Source organism: Heptranchias perlo, unplaced genomic scaffold (genome assembly GCF_035084215.1).
Source record: "Heptranchias perlo isolate sHepPer1 unplaced genomic scaffold, sHepPer1.hap1 HAP1_SCAFFOLD_306, whole genome shotgun sequence".
NCBI lineage: Eukaryota > Metazoa > Chordata > Chondrichthyes > Hexanchiformes > Hexanchidae > Heptranchias > Heptranchias perlo.
In genome coordinates this window covers 68,710-90,372 of record NW_027139318.1, presented here as the reverse complement: position 1 = coordinate 90,372, position 21,663 = coordinate 68,710, and the positions used below count along the sequence as shown (strand labels likewise).

The window sequence follows — 21,663 nt, the reverse complement described above, 5'->3', positions numbered from 1 at the left end:
ATTGGATAACAGACAGAAAACAGAGAGTAGGGATAAACGGGTCATTCTCAGGTTGGCAGGCTGTAACTGGTGGGGTGCCGCAAGGATCAGTGCTTGGGCCTCAGCTATTTACAATCTATACTAATAGAAAAAAATAGGAGCAGGAGTAGGCCATTTGGCCCTTCGAGCCTGCTCCGCCATTCAATATGATCATGGCTGATCCTCTATCTCAATACCATATTCCCGCTCTCTCCCAATACCCCTTGATGCCTTTTGTGGCTAGAAATCTATCTAGCTGCTTCTTAAATATATTCAGTGACTTGGCCTCCACAGCCTTCTGTGGCAGAGAATTCCACAGGTTCACCACCCTCTGAGTGAAGAAATTTCTCCTCATCTCAGTCCTAAATGTCCTACCCTGTATCCTGAGACTGTGACCCCTCGTTCTGGACTCCCCCCCAGCCAGGGGAAACATCCTCCCTGCATCCAGTCTGTCTAGCCCTGTCAGAATTTTATAGGTTTCAATGAGATGCCATCTCATTCTTCTAAACTCGAGTGAATACAGGCCGAGTCGACCCAATCTCTCCTCACACGACAGTCCTGCCATCCCAGGAATCAGTCTGGTGAACCTTCACTGCACTCTCTCTATGGCAAGTATATCCTTTCTTAGGTTAGGAGAGCAAAACTGCACACAATAACATAGATGAAGGGACTGAGTGTAATGTATCCAAGTTTGATGACAATACAAAGCTAGGTGGGAAAGTAAGCTGTGGGGGGGACACAAAGAGTCTGCAAAGGGATATAGACAGGTTAAGTGAATAGGCAAGAAGGTGGCAGATGGAGTACAATGTGGGGAAATGTGAGGTTATTCACTTTGGTAGAAAGAACAGAAAAACAGAATACTTTTTAAACAGTGAGAAACTATTAAATGTTGGTATTCAGAGAGACTTGGGTGTCCTGGTACTCAAAACACAAAAAAGTTAGCATGCAGGTAAAGCAGGCAATTAGGAAGGCAAATGGCATGTTGGCCTTTATTCCAAGGGGTTGGAATACTAGAGTAAGGAAGTCTTACCACTATTATACAGGGCTTTGGTGAGACCTTACCTGCAGTACTGCGTACAGTTTTGGTCTCTCTTTCTAAGGAAGGATGTACATGCCTTAGAGACGGTGCAACGAAGGTTCACCAGATTAATTCCTGGGATGAGAGGGTTGTCCTATGAGGGGAGGTTAAGTAGAATGGGCCTATACTTTCTGCAGTTTAAAAGAATAAGAGGTGATCTCATTGAAACATATAGCATTCTGAGGGGGTTTGACAGGGTAGAGGCTGAAAGATTGTTTCCTCCAGCTGGAAAGTCTAGAACTAGAGGGCATAGTTGCAGAATGAGGGGCCGGCCATTTAAGACACAGATGAGGAGGCATTTCTTCACTCAGAGTTGAGACTCTTAAGAATTCTCTATCCCAGAGGGCTGTGAATACTGAGTCGTTAAGTGTATTCAGGCTGAAATAGATAAATTTTTGGATTCTCGGGATATGGGGATCAGGCAGGAAAGTGGAGTTGAGGTTGAAGATCAGCCATGACCTGATTGAGTGGCAAAGCAGGCTCGAGGGGTCAAATGGCCTAATCCTGCTCCTATTTCTTATGTTCATATGGACACTAATTCTCCCATTGAAACCGATCCCTCTCCTACTCTAATTCTCCCACTGAAACCCATCCTCTCCTACCCGAATTATCCAATTGAAACCCATCCCTCTCCTACCCGAATTATCCAATTGAAACCCATCCCTCTCCTACACTAATTCTCCCACTGAATCCCATCCCTCTCCGACACTAATTCTCCCACTGAAACCCATCCCTCTCCGACACTAATTCTCCCACTGAATCCCATCCCTCTCCGACACTAATTCTCCCATTGAAACCCATCCCTCTCCGACACTAATTCTCCCATCGAAACCCATCCCTCTCCGACACTAATTCTCCCACTGAAACCCATCCCTCTCCGACACTAATTCTCCCATCGAAACCCATCCCTCTCCGACACTAATTCTCCCACTGAAACCCATCCCTCTCCGACACTAATTCTCCCATCGAAACCCATCCCTCTCCTATACTCATTCTCCTACTGAAACCCATCCCTCTCCGACACTAATTCTCCCATCGAAACCCATCCCTCTCCGACACTAATTCTCCCACTGAAACCCATCCCTCTCCTACACTAATTCTCCCACTGAAACCCATCCCTCTCCTACACTAATTCTCCCACTGAAACCCATCCCTCTCCGACACTAATTCTCCCACTGAAACCCATCCCTCTCCTACACTAATTCTCCCATCGAAACCCATCCGTCTCCTACACTAATTCTCCCACTGAAACCCATCCCTCTCCGACACTAATTCTCCCACTGAAACCCATCCCTCTCCGACACTAATTCTCCCACTGAAACCCATCCCTCTCCTACACTAATTCTCCCAATGAAACCCATCCCTCTCCTACACTAATGCTCCCACTGAAACCCATCCCTCTCCGACACTAATTCTCCCATTGAATCCCATCCCTCTCCGACACTAATTCTCCCACTGAAACCCATCCCTCTCCGACACTAATTCTCCCACTGAAACCCATCCCTCTCCGACACTAATGCTCCCACTGAAACCCATCCCTCTCCTACACTAATGCTCCCACTGAAACCCATCCCTCTCCGACACTAATGCTCCCACTGAAACCCATCCCTCTCCGACACTAATGCTCCCACTGAAACCCATCCCTCTCCGACACTAATGCTCCCAATGAAACCCATCCCTCTCCGACACTAATTCTCCCAATGAAACCCATCCCTCTCCGACACTAATGCTCCCAATGAAACCCATCCCTCTCCGACACTAATTCTCCCAATGAAACCCATCCCTCTCCTACACTAATTCTCCCAATGAAACCCATCCCTCTCCGACACTAATGCTCCCAATGAAACCCATCCCTCTCCGACACTAATTCTCCCAATGAAACCCATCCCTCTCCTACACTAATTCTCCCAATGAAACCCATCCCTCTCCGACACTAATTCTCCCACTGAAACCCATCCCTCTCCGACACTAATGCTCCCAATGAAACCCATCCCTCTCCGACACTAATTCTCCCACTGAATCCCATCCCTCTCCTACACTAATTCTCCCACTGAAACCCATCCCTCTCCTACACTCATTCTCCCACTGAAACCCATCCCTCTCCGACACTAATTCTCCCAATGAAACCCATCCCTCTCCTACACTAATTCTCCCACTGAAACCCATCCCTCTCCTACACTAATTCTCCCACTGAAACCCATCCCTCTCCGACACTAATGCTCCCAATGAAACCCAACCCTCTCCGACACTAATTCTCCCAATGAAACCCATCCGTCTCCTACACTAATTCTCCCACTGAATCCCATCCCTCTCCTACACTAATTCTCCCACTGAAACCCATCCCTCTCCGACACTAATGCTCCCAATGAAACCCATCCCTCTCCTACACTAATTCTCCCACTGAAACCCATCCCTCTCCTACACTCATTCTCCTACTGAATCCCATCCCTCTCCTACACTAATTCTCCCATTGAATCCCATCCCTCTCCGACACTAATGCTCCCAATGAAACCCATCCCTCTCCTACACTAATTCTCCCATTGAAACCCATCCGTCTCCTACACTAATTCTCCCACTGAATCCCATCCCTCTCCTACACTAATTCTCCCACTGAAACCCATCCCTCTCCGACACTAATGCTCCCAATGAAACCCATCCCTCTCCTACACTCATTCTCCTACTGAATCCCATCCCTCTCCTACACTAATTCTCCCATTGAATCCCATCCCTCTCCGACACTAATGCTCCCAATGAAACCCATCCCTCTCCTACACTAATTCTCCCATTGAAACCCATCCGTCTCCTACACTAATTCTCCCACTGAATCCCATCCCTCTCCTACACTAATTCTCCCACTGAAACCCATCCCTCTCCGACACTAATGCTCCCAATGAAACCCAACCCTCTCCGACACTAATTCTCCCAATGAAACCCATCCGTCTCCTACACTAATTCTCCCACTGAATCCCATCCCTCTCCTACACTAATTCTCCCACTGAAACCCATCCCTCTCCGACACTAATGCTCCCAATGAAACCCATCCCTCTCCTACACTAATTCTCCCACTGAAACCCATCCCTCTCCTACACTCATTCTCCTACTGAATCCCATCCCTCTCCTACACTAATTCTCCCACTGAAACCCATCCCTCTCCGACACTAATGCTCCCAATGAAACCCATCCCTCTCCTACACTAATTCTCCCATTGAAACCCATCCGTCTCCTACACTAATTCTCCCACTGAATCCCATCCCTCTCCTACACTAATTCTCCCACTGAAACCCATCCCTCTCCGACACTAATGCTCCCAATGAAACCCATCCCTCTCCTACACTAATGCTCCCACTGAAACCCAACCCTCTCCTATACTCATTCTCCCACTGAAACCCATCCCTCTCCTACACTAATGCTCCCACTGAAACCCAACCCTCTCCTACACTCATTCTCCCACTGAAACCCATCCCTCTCCTACACTAATGCTCCCACTGAAACCCAACCCTCTCCTACACTCATTCTCCCATTGAAACCCATCCCTCTCCTACACTCATTCTCCCACTGAATCCCATTCCTCTCTTACATCTAATTCTCCTAGACTTGCAGATGCACAAAGTTTGGAATATTTAATAGAACAAGGCAAATGGCCATCCCTAGAAAGTCTTTATACCTTTCGTGTAAGCAACACAATCTATCTCCTCTGGCTTGATGCAAGCCTGTTCCAGGGCTTCACTGGTAACATCGAGCACACAGGCCTGGTGGTGTTTCGCCGTGTCCCTCGGGAGGAAACCTTCAACAAAGGATTAGATTAGATTCCAGCCTGTAACTCACTCCCGGGTATCTGTTATTCTATATATAAACCCCCTGAACCCCTCGATTAGATTCCAGTTTGTATCTCATTCCCAGGTATCTGTTATACTATATATAAACCCCCCTGATTAGATTCCAGCCTGTAACTCACTCCTGGGTATCTGTTATTCCATATATAAACTCCCCTGAACTCCTCGATTAGATTACAGCCTGTAACTCACTCCCAGCTCTATGCTGCTCACCTTGTCCGGGGGGTGTGATGTACGTCCTTCTTGGGTTGGACAGAACCAGGCCGTCTTTGATGATGCCAACACCAATTTTGTTGGCACTCCCCTCAAATCCGATAACAATTGTCATGGCAACAACCTGAGGGGGAGAAGCATTCACAAGCCATGGGATTAGCATCTATGATGCCAGCAGTCTTTCTATTATTGTATCTCCATCCATTCAGGTTTAGTGTCACAGGCCTCTCGTGTAAGTGAACAACCTGTTATAGCCCAATATCTAGTTAAACAACAGCACGATGCAGGGATTGTAACCGAGAATCCTTACTCTGTACATTGGTGACTGACAAATTCTCCTCCCTCTGCAGGCAGCAGACTGAAATGGGACTTTACCGAGATGAGCCCAGTTGTTTTTTTTTTGAAACACAGTATCTGAACGTGCGATATACGTCCAAGTCGGGATAGTGTGTGACTTGGAGGGGAACATACAGATGGTGGTGTTCCCATGTGCCTGCTGCCCTTGTCCTTCTAGGTGGTGGAGGTCGTTGGGTTGGAAGCTGCTGTCAAAGCTGCTGAAACCCTCGTCCGTGCCTTTTTCACCTCCAGACTCCACTATTCCAATGCTCTCCTGGCTGACCTCCCATCTTCCACCACCTGTAAACTCGAGCTCATCCAAAACTCTGCTGCCCCGTATCCTAACTTGCACCATGTCCCGTTCACCCATCACCCCCTGTGCTTGCTGACCTACAATGGCTCCCGGTCTGGCAACGCCTCGATTTTAAAATTCTCCATCCTTATTTTCGATTTCCTCCATGGCCTCGCCCCTCTGTAACGTCCTCAAGCCCTATGACCCTACGAGATCTCTGCGCTCCTCTAATTCTGGCCTCGAGTATCCCTGATTTTAATTGCTCCACCATTGGCGGCCGTGCCTTCAGCTGCCTAGGCCCTAAGCTCTGAAATTCCCTCCCTAAACCTCTCCGCCTCTCTCTCCTCCTTTAAGACGCTCATTAAAACCTACCTCTTTCACCATCACCTGTCCCAATGTCTCCTTATGTGGCTTGGTGTCAAATTTTGTTTGGTAACGCACCTGTGAAGCTCCTTGGGACGTTTTACAGTGTATATAACCCTAACTCTCTGTATTTATATATTTATAGCGTATATCACTAGATAGATTCCTGGGATGAGAGGGTTGTCCTATGAGGAGAGATTGAGTAGAATGGGTCTATACTGTCTGAAGTTTAGAAGAATGAGAGGTGATCTCATCGAAACATACAAGGTTCGGAGGGGGCTTGACAGGGCAGATGCTGAGAGGTTGTTTCCCCTGGCTGGAGAGTGTAGAACTAGAGGGCATAGTCTCAGGATAAGCAGTTGGCCATTTAAGACTGAGATGAGGAGGAATTTCTTCACCCAGAGGGTTGTGAATCTTTGGAATGCTCTACCCCAGAGGGCTGTGGATGCTGAGTCGTTGAATATATTCAAAGCTGAAATTGATTGATTTTTGGACTCCACGGGAATCAAGGGGTACAAGGATCGGGCAGGAAAGTGGAGTTGAGGTCGAAGATCAGCCACGATCTTCTTGCATGGCGGAGCAGCCTCGAGCGGCCATATGGCCTACTGCTGCTCCTATTTCTTATGTTCTAATAACCCTATCGCTCTGTATCTATATATTTACAGTGTATATATCCCTATTGAAGTCATTGGGAATCAGGGGGAAAACTCTCCAGTGGCTGGAGTCATACCTAGCACAAAGGAAGATGGTAGTGGTTGTTGGAGGCCAATCATCTCAGCCCTAGGACATTGCTGCAGGAGTTCCTCAGGGCAGTGTCCTAGGCCCAACCATCTTCAGCTGCTTCATCAATGACCTTCCCTCCATCATAAGGTCAGAAATGGGGATGTTCGCTGATGATTGCACAGTGTTCAGTTCCATTCGCAAGCCCTCAAATAATGAAGCAGTCCGAGCTCGAGTGCAGCAAGACCTGGACAACATCCAGGCTTGGGCTCATAAGTGGCAAGTAACATTCGCGCCAGACAAGTGCCAGGCAATGACCATCTCTAACAAGAGAGAGTCTAACCACCTCCCCTTGACATTCAACGGCATTACCATCGCCGAAACCCCCACCATCAACATCCTGGGGGTCACCATTGACCAGAAACTTAACTGGACCAGCCATATAAATACTGTGGCTGCAAGAGCAGGTCAGAGGCTGGGTATTCTGCGGCGAGTGACTCACCTCCTGACTCCCCAAAGCCTTTCCACCATCTACAAGGCACAAGTCAGGAGTGTGATGGAATACTCTCCACTTGCTTGGATGAGTGCAGCTCCAACAACACTCAAGAAGCTCGACGCCATCGAAGAGAAAGCAGCCCGCTTGATTGGCACTCCATCCATCACCCTAAACATTCACTCCCTTCACCACCGGCACACTGTGGCTGCAATGTGTACCATCCACAGGATGCACTGCAGCAACTCGCCAAGGCTTCTTCGACAGCACCTCCCAAATCCGCGACCTCTACCACCTAGAAGGACAAGAGCAGCAGGTACATGGGAACAACACCACCTGCACGTTCCCCTCCAAGTCACACACCATTCCGACTTGGAAATATATTGCCGTTCCTTCATCGTCGCTGGGTCAAAATCCTGGAACTCCCTTCCTAACAGCACTGTGGGAGAACCATCACCACACGGACTGCAGCGGTTCAAGAAGGCGGCTCACCACCACCTTCTCAAGGGGCAATTAGGGATGGGCAATAAATGCCGGCCTCGCCAGCGACGCCCACATCCCATGAACGAATAAAAAAAATATGTATAATTACAGTGCATATACCCCCATATAGAATTACAGTGTATATAACCCTATGTATGTATAATTACAGTATATAACCCTATATATGTATAATTACAGTGCATATCCCTATATTCGTGTATATAATCCTATATGTATAATTACCGTGTATATAACCCTATATATGTATAATTACAGTGTATATAGCCCCATATATAATTACAGTGTATATAACCCTATGTATGTATAATTACAGTATATAACCCTATATATGTATAATTACAGTGCATATATCCATATATATAAAATTACAGTGTATATAACCCTATATATATAATTACAGTGCATATATCTCTATGTATATAATTAGTGTATATAACCCTATATATGTATAATCACAGTGCATATATCCCTATATATGTATAATTACAGTGTATATAACCCTATATATGTATAATTACAGTGCATATATCTCTATATATATAATCAGTGTATATAACCCTATATATGTATAATCACAGTGTATATAACCCTATATATGTATAATCACAGTGTATATATCCCTATATATGTATAATCAGTGTATATATCCCTATATATGTATAATCAGTGTATACATCCCTATATATGTATAATCTCAGTGTATATAACCCTATATATATATATAATTACAGTGTATATATCCCTACATATATAAAATTACAGTGTATATAACCCCATATATGTATAATTACATATCCTTATATATATAATTACCGTGTATATAACCCGATATATATATAATTACAGTGTATATCCCTATATATGTATAATCAGTGTATACATCCCTATATATGTATAATCTCAGTGTATATAACCCTATATATATATATATATATAATTACAGTGTATATATCCCTACATATATAAAATTACAGTGTATATAACCCCATATATGTATAATTACATATCCTTATATATATAATTACCGTGTATATAACCCGATATATATATAATTACAGTGTATATCCCTATATATGTATAATCAGTGTATATAACCCTATATATGTATAATTACAAATCCATATATATATATAATTACAGTGTATATAACCCTATATATGTATAATTACAAATCCATATATATATATAATTACAGTGTATATAACCCTATATATGTATAATCACAGCGTATATAACCCTCTCTCTATATATAAAATTCTATATATAATTACAGTGTATATAACCCTCTCTATATATAATTACAGTGTATATAACCCTCTCTCTATATATAATTACAGTGTATATAACCCTCACTCGGAGCGGAGCTACAGGCGGGAGCGGACCTAGGAGAGAGCGCGGGACTCGGAGACTACTAAAGGCCCAGGCTCGAGGGCCTACCCGCACTCGGAGCGGAGCTACAGGCGGGAGCGGACCTAGGAGAGAGCGCGGGACTCGGAGACTACTAAAGGCCCAGGCTCGAGGGCCTACCCGCAGAGAGGCAATCGGTGAAAAAAACAAGGATTGACGTCACAGGACAGCGGGTAGGTGATTGGCGAGTCGATAAAGGGAGCAGCGGAGGCCTGAGGTGAGTGATTAAACTCACCTACGTGAGTCTTTTTCCCCAGCGGGGAAGGAGCTTCGCGGTTTTTTCAAAGGCAGGGGGCGGGGCCAATTCATTGGTACCCATATATAGGTGGAGCGGTTGCTAAACCCGAGACACTACACTAGTAGTGACTCCCACCCTCCCACCTCCTCTAACCTTTTGGGGGGGGGGGGTAGAGGGAATTTAAAGGGTAGGTTCGTTTTTATATTTTATTTTCAGGGACTTAACTCCTGGACCTAAGATAAATAAGAAGCAAAAAGTAATCCAAAGTGGGATGTCACCAAGGAAGAGGTAAGTGATTGGTTGGTGAGTATTTTCCTGCTGAATTTGTCTAAGGTTAGAGTTTGTGGATTCTCGGGTCTCTGTTGTGTAGTGGGGGACTGCTGTTCAGCAAGGGCCCTTGAGTATACCTTTTAATTGAAGTGAAATTGGTGGGATTCATTTAATTTGAATTAATTAGTTAAAGGGTAAGTCATGTCAGGACAGCCCAGCCTCGTGTTATGCTCTTCCTGCTCTATGTGGGAAATCAGGGACCCTTCCGGTGTCCCTGACGACCATGTGTGCGGGAAATGTATCCAGCTGCAGCTACTGACAAACCGCATTGCGGCACTAGAGCTGCGGATGGATTCATTATGGAGCATTCGCGATGCTGAAAACGTCGTGGATAGCACGTTTAGTGAGATGGTCACACCGCAGGTAAAGGTTGTACAGGCAGGAAGTAAGTGGGTGACCTCCAGGCAGAGTAAGAGGAGCGGGCAGGCAGTGCAGGGGTCCTCTGTGGCCGTCCCCCTCTCAAACAAATATACCGCTTTGGATATTGTTGAGGGGGATGACTTATCAGGGGAAGGCAGCAGCAGCCAACTTCCTGGCACCAGGGGTAGCTCTGCTGCACAGGCTGGGAGGAAAAAGAGTGGAAGAGCTATAGTGGTAGGGGATTCTATCGTAAGGGGAACAGACAGGCGTTTCTGTGGCCGTAAACGTGACTCCAGGATGGTTTGTTGCCTCCCTGGTGCCAGGGTCATGGATGTCACTGAGCGGCTTCAGGGCATTCTCAAGGGGGAGGGTGAGCAGGCAGAGGTCGTGGTCCACATTGGGACCAACGACATAGGTAGGAAGGGAGATGAGGTCCTGCATCAAGAATTTAGGGAGCTAGGTAGCAGATTAAAGAGCAGGACCTCAAATGTTGTAATCTCTGGATTAGTCCCAGTGCCATGGGCTAGTGAGTATAGAAATAGGAGGATAGAACAGATGAATGCGTGGCTAAAGAGTTGGTGCAGGAGGGAGGGTTTCAGTTTCCTGGATCACTGGGCCTGCTTCTGGGGAAGGTGGGACTTGTACAAGTCGGACGGGTTGCATCTGAACCAGAGCGGGACAAATATCCTTGCGGGGAGGTTTGCTAGCACTGTTGTGGGGGGTTTAAACTAACTTGGCAGGGGGATGGGATACAGAGTGGAGCTACAATAGGGGGTGATGTGCAGCCAAATATTGAGAAAAAAACAAGTCAGCTTGGAAGACAGGGCAAATATGTAAGAGCAAGGCTGGATGGCATCTATTTTAATGCAAGGAGTCTTGCAAATAAGGTGGATGAACTGAAGGTGTTGATAAACACATGGGAGTATGATATTGTTGCTGTCACAGAGACATGGTTGAGGGAGGGGCAAGACTGGCAGCTCAATATTCCGGGGTACAGAATCTTCAGGCGAGACAGAGGGGGAGGTGTAAGAGGAGGGGGGGTCGCAATATTAATTAAAGAATCAATTACTGCCATAAGGAGGGATGATATATTAGCAGGTTCCTCAAATGAGGCCATATGGGTGGAGCTTAAAAACAAAAAGAGGGCAAGCACTTTGATGGGAGTGTACTATAGGCCCCCAAACAGTCAGGGGGAGATAGAGGAACAGATATGTAGGCAAATCTCAGAAAATTGTGCAAATAATAGGGTAATAATAGTGGGGGATTTCAACTTCCCCAATATTAACTGGGATACTCAGAGTGTAAAATGCTTAGAGGGTACAAAATTCTTAACGTGCATCCAGGAGAGCTTTTTGAGCCAGCATGTAGAAAGTCCTACAAGAGAGGGGGCGGTACTGGACCTAATTCTAGGGAATGTGGCCGGCCAAGTGGAAGAAGTGCTAGTAGGTGAGCACTTTGGTGACAGTGACCATAATTCAGTGAGATTTAAGGTGGTCATGGAAAAGGACAGGGAGGGGCCGGAAATAAAGGTTCTAAATTGGGGGAAGGCCGATTTTAATAGGATAAGGCAGGATCTGGCCAAAATGGACTGGGATCAGCTGCTTGCAGGAAAATCCGCATCGGAGCAATGGGAGTCTTTCAGAAGGGAGATTGAGACCATACAATGGCAACATGTTCCCGTAAAGGTCAAGGGTGGTTCCAAGAACTCCAGGGAACCTTGGATGTCAGGGGATATACGAGAATGGATTAGGAAAAAAAGGAGGGCTTTTGGCAGATACAAAAGGCTAAGGATGGAGGAAGCCCTAGAGGAGTACAAAAAGTGCAGGGGGATACTTAAAAAGGAAATTAGGAGATCAAGGAGGGGCCATGAAAAAACACTGGCGAGCAAAATAAAGGAAAATCCTAAGATGTTTTATAAGTATATTAAGGGTAAGAGGATGACTCGGGAAAAAATAGGGCCCATTAGGGACAAAAATGGCAATCTGTGTGTGGAGCCGGAAGATGTAGGAGGGGTTCTAAATGAATTTTTTGCATCTGTTTTCACTATGGAGAAGGACGACGTCGACATAGAAATACGACAGGGGGACTGTAATATACTCGAATATATTAACATCGAGCGGGAGGAGGTATTGGCGGTTTTAGCAGGCCTAAAAATGGATAAATCCCCAGGCCCGGACGAAATGTATCCCAGGCTACTGTGTGAGGAAAAGGAGGAGATTGCGGGGGCTCTAACACATATATTCAGAACCTCTCTGGCCAAAGGGGATGTGCCAGAGGACTGGAGAACCGCTAATGTAGTACCATTATTCAAGAAGGGGAGTAGGGAAAAACCGGGGAACTACAGGCCAGTGAGCCTAACATCAGTGGTAGGAAAATTATTGGAAAAAATTCTGAAGGACAAAATTAGTCTCCACTTGGAGAAGCAAGGATTAATCAGGGATAGTCAACATGGCTTTGTCAAGGGAAGATCATGTCTGACTAATTTGATTGAATTTTTTGAGGGGGTGACGAGGCGTGTGGATGAGGGTAACGCAGTGGATGTGGTATACATGGATTTCAGTAAGGCCTTCGATAAAGTCCCGCACAGGAGACTGGTCAAGAAGGTACGAGCCCATGGAGTCCAGGGTGCCTTGGCACTTTGGATACAAAACTGGCTTAGTGGCAGAAGGCAGAGGGTGATGGTCGAAGGTTGTTTTTGTGACTGGAAGCCTGTGGCCAGTGGGGTACCACAGGGATCTGTGCTGGGGCCCTTGCTGTTTGTGGTCTACATTAACGACTTGGATATGAATGTAAAAGGTATGATCAGTAAGTTCGCTGATGATACAAAAATTGGTAGAGTGGTAAATAGCGAGGAGGATAGCCTCAGTCTGCAGGACGATATAGATGGGTTGGTCAGATGGGCGGAACAGTGGCAAATGGAATTTAACCCGGAAAAGTGCGAGGTGATGCACTTTGGAGGGACTAACAAGGCAAGGGAATACACAATGAATGGGAAGACCCTAGGCAAGACAGAGGGTCAGAGGGATCTTGGTGTGCAAGTTCACAGATCCCTGAAGGCGGCGGAACAGGTAGATAAGGTGATAAAGAAGGCATATGGAATACTTGCCTTTATTAGCCGAGGCATAGAATATAAGAGCAAGGAGGTTATGATGGAGCTGTATAAAACACTGGTTAGGCCACAGCTGGAGTACTGTGTGCAGTTCTGGTCGCCGCACTACAGGAAGGATGTGATCGCTTTGGAGAGGGTGCAGAGGAGATTCACCAGGATGTTACCAGGGCTGGAGCGCTTCAGCTATGAAGAGAGACTGGGAAGATTGGGTTTGTTTTCCTTGGAGCAGAGGAGGCTGAGGGGGGACATGATTGAGGTGTACAAAATTATGAGGGGCATAGATAGGATGGATACTAAGGAGCTTTTTCCCTTCGTTGAGGGTTCTATAACAAGAGGGCATAGATTCAAGGTAAAAGGCGGGAGGTTTAGAGGGGATTTGAGAAAGAACTTTTTCACCCAGAGGGTGGTTGGAGTCTGGAACTCACTGCCTGAGAGGGTTGTGGAGGCAGGAACCCTCACAACATTCAAGAAGCATTTGGATGAGCACTTGAAATGCCATAGCATACAAGGCTACGGACCAAATGCTGGAATATGGGATTAGATTAGACTGGGCTTGATGGCCGGCACGGACACGATGGGCCGAAGGGCCTCTATCCGTGCTGTATAACTCTATGACTCTATAATTACAGTGTATATATCCCTACATATATATATAATTACAGTGAATATATCCATGCATATATATATAATTAGTGTATATAACCCTCTATATATATATATATATATATATATAATTAGTGTATATAACCCTATATAGAATTAGTGTATATAACCCTATATATAATTAGTGTATATAACCCCATATATAATTAGTGTGTATATCCCTATATATATATATAATAATTACAGTGTATATATCCCTATATATGTAATTAGTGCATATTAGTGTATATAACTCTATATATATAAAATCAGTGTATATAACCATATATATAATTACAGTGTATATAACCCTATATATATATAATTACAGTGTATATAACCCTATATATATAATTGCAGTGTATATAACCCTATATATTAGTGTCTCTAACCCTATATATATATATATATAATTAGTGTATATAACCCTATATATATATAATTAGTGTCTCTAACCCTATATATATATATAATTAGTGTCTCTAACCCTATATATATATAATTACAGTGTATATAACCCTATATATATATAATTAGTGTATATAACCCTATATATATATATATAATTAGTGTCTCTAACCCTATATATATAATTAGTGTCTCTAACCCTATATATATATAATTAGTGTATATAACCCTACATATATAATTAGTGTATATAACCCTATATATATATATATATAATTAGTGTCTCTAACCCTATATATATTAGTGTAGAAACCCTATATATATATAATTAGTGTATATAACCCTATATATATATATAATTAGTGTATATAACCCTATATATATATCATTAGTGCATATAACCCTATATATATAAGTAGTGTCTGTAACCCTATATATAATTAGTGTCTCTAACCCTATATATATAATTAGTGTATATAACCCTATATATATAATTAGTGTATATAACCCTATATATATATATATATATAATTAGTGTGTCTAACCCTATATATATATCATTAGTGTCTCTAACCCTATATATATATAATTAGTGTATATAACCCTATATATATATATATAATTAGTGTCTCTAACCCTATATATATATATATATATATATAATTACAGTGTATATAAGCCTATATATATATAATTAGTGTATATAACCCTATATATATAATTAGTGTCTCTAACCCTATATATATATAATTAGTGTCTCTAACCCTATATATATATATAATTAGTGTCTCTGACCCTATATATATATAATTAGTGTATATAACCCTATATATATATAATTAGTGTATATAACCCTATATATTAGTGTCTCTAACCCTATATATATATATAATTAGTGTCTCTAACCCTATATATATATAATTAGTGTATATAACCCTATATATATATATAATTAGTGTATATAACCCTATATATATATAATTAGTGTATATAACCCTATATATATATAATTAGTGTATATAACCCTATATATATATATAATTACAGTGTATATAACCCTATATATATATAATTACAGTGTGTCTAACCCTATATATATAATTACAGTGTCTCTAACCCTATATATATATAATTAGTGTCTCTAACCCTATATATATATAATTAGTGTCTCTAACCATAGATATATATATAATTAGTGTCTCTAACCCTATATATATATATAATTACAGTGTATATAACCCTATATATATAATTAGTGTCTCTAACCCTATATATATATAATTACAGTGTCTCTAACCCTGTATATATATATAATTAGTGTCTCTAACCCTATATATATATAATTAGTGTCTCTAACCCTATATATATATAATTAGTGTCTCTAACCCTATATATATATAATTACAGTGTCTCTAACCCTATATATATATAATTAGTGTATATAACCCTATATATATAATTAGTGTCTCTAACCCTATATATATATATAATTAGTGTCTCTAACCCTATATATATATAATTAGTGTCTCTAACCCTATATATATATAATTAGTGTCTCTAACCCTATATACATATATAATTAGTGTCTCCAACCCTATATATATATATAATTAGTGTCTCTAACCCTATATATATATATAATTACAGTGTCTATAACCCTATATATATATATAATTAGTGTCTCTAACCCTATATATATATAATTAGTGTCTCTAACCCTATATATATATATAATTAGTGTCTCTAACCCTATATATATAACTAGTGTATATAACCCTATATATATAACTAGTGTATATAACCCTATATATATATAATTAGTGTCTCTAACCCTATATATATATAATTAGTGTCTCTAACCCTATATATATAATTAGTGTATAGAACCCTATATATATAATTAGTGTCTCTAACCCTATATATATATAATTAGTGTCTCTAACCCTATATATATAATTAGTGTATAGAACCCTATATATATATAATTAGTGTCTCTAACCCTATATATATATAATTAGTGTCTCTAACCCGATATATATATAATTAGTGTCTCTAACCCTATATATATAATTAGTGTATAGAACCCTATATATATATATAATTAGTGTCTCTAACCCTATATATATATAATTAGTGTCTCTAACCCTATATATATATATAATTAGTGTCTCTAACCCTATATATATATATAATTAGTGTCTCTAACCCTATATATATATAATTAGTGTCTCTAACCCTATACATATATAATTAGTGTCTCTAACCCTATATATATATAATTAGTGTCTCTAACCCTTTATACATATATAATTAGTGTCTCTAACCCTATATATATATATAATTAGTGTCTCTAACCCTATATATATATAATTAGTGTCTCTAACCCTATATATATATATAATTAGTGTCTCTAACCCTATATATATAACTAGTGTATATAACCCCATATATATAACTAGTGTATATAACCCTATATATATATAATTAGTGTCTCTAACCCTATATATATACAATTAGTGTCTCTAACCCTATATATATAATTAGTGTATAGAACCCTATATATATATAATTAGTGTCTCTAACCCTATATATATATAATTAGTGTCTCTAACCCTATATATATATAATTAGTGTCTCTAACCCTATATATATAATTAGTGTATAGAACCCTATATATATAATTAGTGTCTCTAACCCTATATATATATAATTAGTGTCTCTAACCCGATATATATATAATTAGTGTCTCTAACCCTATATATATAATTAGTGTATAGAACCCTATATATATATATAATTAGTGTCTGCAACCCTATATATATATAATTAGTGTCTCTAACCCTATATATATATAATTACAGTGTCTCTAACCCTATATATATATAATTAGTGTCTCTAACCCTATATATATATATAATTAGTGTCTCTGACCCTATATATATATAATTAGTGTATATAACCCTATATATATATAATTAGTGTATATAACCCCATATATTAGTGTCTCTAACCCTATATATATATATAATTAGTGTCTCTAACCCTATATATATATAATTAGTGTATATAACCCTATATATATATAATTAGTGTATATAACCCTATATATATATAATTAGTGTATATAACCCTATATATATATAATTAGTGTATATAACCCTATATATATATAATTACAGTGTATATAACCCTATATATATATAATTACAGTGTGTCTAACCCTATATATATAATTACAGTGTCTCTAACCCTATATATATATAATTAGTGTCTCTAACCCTATATATATATAATTAGTGTCTCTAACCATAGATATATATATATAATTAGTGTCTCTAACCCTATATATATATATAATTACAGTGTATATAACCCTATATATATAATTAGTGTCTCTAACCCTATATATATATAATTACAGTGTCTCTAACCCTGTATATATATATAATTAGTGTCTCTAACCCTATATATATATAATTAGTGTCTCTAACCCTATATATATATAATTAGTGTCTCTAACCCTATATATATATAATTACAGTGTCTCTAACCCTATATATATATAATTAGTGTATATAACCCTATATAAATAATTAGTGTCTCTAACCCTATATATATATAATTAGTGTCTCTAACCCTATATACATATATAATTAGTGTCTCCAACCCTATATATATATATAATTAGTGTCTCTAACCCTATATATATATAATTACAGTGTCTATAACCCTATATATATATATAATTAGTGTCTCTAACCCTATATATATATAATTAGTGTCTCTAACCCTATATATATATATAATTAGTGTCTCTAACCCTATATATATAACTAGTGTATATAACCCTATATATATAACTAGTGTATATAACCCTATATATATATAATTAGTGTCTCTAACCCTATATATATATAATTAGTGTCTCTAACCCTATATATATAATTAGTGTATAGAACCCTATATATATAATTAGTGTCTCTAACCCTATATATATATAATTAGTGTCTCTAACCCTATATATATAATTAGTGTATAGAACCCTATATATATATAATTAGTGTCTCTAACCCTATATATATATAATTAGTGTCTCTAACCCGATATATATATAATTAGTGTCTCTAACCCTATATATATAATTAGTGTATAGAACCCTATATATATATATAATTAGTGTCTCTAACCCTATATATATATATAATTAGTGTCTCTAACCCTATATATATATAATTAGTGTCTCTAACCCTATATACATATAATTAGTGTCTCTAACCCTATATATATAACTAGTGTATATAACCCTATATATATAACTAGTGTATATAACCCTATATATATATAATTAGTGTCTCTAACCCTATATATATACAATTAGTGTCTCTAACCCTATATATATAATTAGTGTATAGAACCCTATATATATATAATTAGTGTCTCTAACCCTATATATATAAAATTAGTGTCTCTAACCCTATATATATATAATTAGTGTCTCTAACCCTATATATATAATTAGTGTATAGAACCCTATATATATAATTAGTGTCTCTAACCCTATATATATATAATTAGTGTCTCTAACCCGATATATATATAATTAGTGTCTCTAACCCTATATATATAATTAGTGTATAGAACCCTATATATATATATAATTAGTGTCTCCAACCCGATATATATATAATTAGTGTCTCTAACCCTATATATATATATAATTAGTGTCTCTAACCCTATATATATATAATTAGTGTATAGAACCCTATATATATATAATTAGTGTCTCTAACCCTATATATATATAATTAGTGTCTCTAACCCTATATATATATATATAATTAGTGTCTCTAACCCGATATATATTAGTGTATATAACCCGATATATATATATAATTAGTGTATATAACCCTATATATATATAATTAGTGTATATAACCCTATATATATATAATTAGTGTATATAACCCTATATATATATAATTAGTGTATATAACCCTATATATATATATAATTAGTGTCTCTAACCCTATATATATAATTAGTGTATATAACCCTATATATATATAATTAGTGTCTCTAACCCTGTATATATATAATTAGTGTCTCTAACCCTATATATATAATTAGTGTCTCTAACCCTATATATATAATTAGTGTATATAACCCTATATATATATATAATTAGTGTCTCTAACCCTATATATATATAATTAGTGTCTCTAACCCTATATATATATATAATTAGTGTATATAACCCTATATATATATATAATTAGTGTCTCTAACCCTATATATATATATAATTACAGTGTATATAACCCTATATATATATATATATAATTAGTGTATATAACCCTATATATATAATTAGTGTCTCTAACCCTATATATATATATAATTAGTGTCTCTAACCCTATATATATATATAATTAGTGTCTCTGACCCTATATATATATATAATTAGTGTATATAACCCTATATATATATATAATTAGTGTATATAACCCTATATATATTAGTGTCTCTAACCCTATATATATATATAATTAGTGTCTCTAACCCTATATATATATAATTAGTGTATATAACCCTATATATATATTAGTGTATATAACCCTATATATATATAATTAGTGTATATAACCCTATATATATATAATTAGTGTATATAACCCTATATATATATAATTACAGTGTATATAACCCTATATATATATATAATTACAGTGTCTCTAACCCTATATATATATAATTACAGTGTCTCTAACCCTATATATATATAATTAGTGTATATAACCCTATATATATATAATTAGTGTGTCTAACCAGATATATATATATATATAATTAGTGTCTCTAACCCGATATATATATATAATTAGTGTCTCTAACCCTATATATATAATTAGTGTCTCTAACCCTATATATATATATATAATGTGTCTCTAACCCTATATATATATATAATTACAGTGTATATAACCCTATATATATAATTAGTGTCTCTAACCCTATATATATATAATTAGTGTCTCTAACCCTATATATATAATTAGTGTCTCTAACCCTATATATATAATTAGTGTCTCTAACCCTATATATATAATTAGTGTCTCTAACCCTATATATATATATAATTAGTGTCTCTAACCCTATATATATATATAATTAGTGTCTCTAACCCTATATATATATATAATTAGTGTCTCTAACCCTATATATATATAATTAGTGTATAGAACCCTATATATATATATATAATTGGTGTATATAACCCTATATATATATAATTAGTGTCTCTAACCCTATATATATATAATTAGTGTCTCTAACCCTATATATATATATAATTAGTGTATAGAACCCTATATATATACATAATTAGTGTATAGAACCCTATATATATATATATAATTAGTGTCTCTAACCCTATATATATATAAAATTAGTGTATAGAACCCTATATATATATATAATTAGTGTCTCTAACCCTATATATATATAATTAGTGTCTCTAACCCTATATATATATAATTAGTGTCTCTAACCCTATATATATATATAATTAGTGTCTCTAACCCTATATATATATATAATTAGTGTATAGAACCCTATATATATATATAATTAGTGTCTCTAACCCTATATATATATAATTAGTGTCTCTAACCCTATATATATATATAATTAGTGTCTCTAACCCTATATATATATAATTAGTGTCTCTAACCCTATATATATATATAATTAGTGTCTCTAACCCTATATATATAATTAGTGTCTCTAACCCTATATATATAATTAGTGTCTCTAACCCTATATATATATATAATTAGTGTCTCTAACCCTATATATATATAATTAATGTCTCTAACCCTATATATATATATAATTAGTGTCTCTAACCCTATATATGTAATTAGTGTCTCTAACCCTATATATATATATAATTAGTGTCTCTAACCCTATATATATAATTAGTGTCTCTAACCCTATATATATATAATTAGTGTCTCTAACCCTATATATATATAATTAGTGTCTCTAACCCTATATATATAATTAGTGTCTCTAACCCTATATATATATGTAATTAGTGTCTCTAACCCTATATATATATAATTAGTGTCTCTAACCCTATATATATAATTAGTGTCTCTAACCCTATATATATATAATTAGTGTCTCTAACCCTATATTTATATATAATTAGTGTCTCTAACCCTATATATATATAATTAGTGTCTCTAACCCTATATATATATAATTAGTGTCTCTAACCCTATATATATATAATTAGTGTCTCTAACCCTATATAT

The 21,663-nt window shown here is 37.8% G+C and overlaps 1 protein-coding gene across 4 annotated transcripts in view; it reads right to left on the bottom strand.

Annotated features, from left to right (window-relative positions):
- Window positions 1-21,663, bottom strand: part of osgep (O-sialoglycoprotein endopeptidase) — an 82,279-nt gene that overhangs the window by 42,154 nt on the left and 18,462 nt on the right. For 3 of the 4 annotated variants that reach the window (XM_067978531.1, XM_067978533.1, XM_067978530.1), the window contains exons 2-3: window positions 5,143-5,266; window positions 4,761-4,880 (exon numbers count right to left, since the gene is read on the bottom strand). In XM_067978531.1, the coding sequence (XP_067834632.1) occupies window positions 4,761-4,880; window positions 5,143-5,257 (235 nt within the window). In that variant the 5' untranslated portion in view covers window positions 5,258-5,266. The remainder of the gene's footprint in view (window positions 1-4,760; window positions 4,881-5,142; window positions 5,267-21,663) is intronic. The other variant, XM_067978532.1, reaches the window with a different exon arrangement.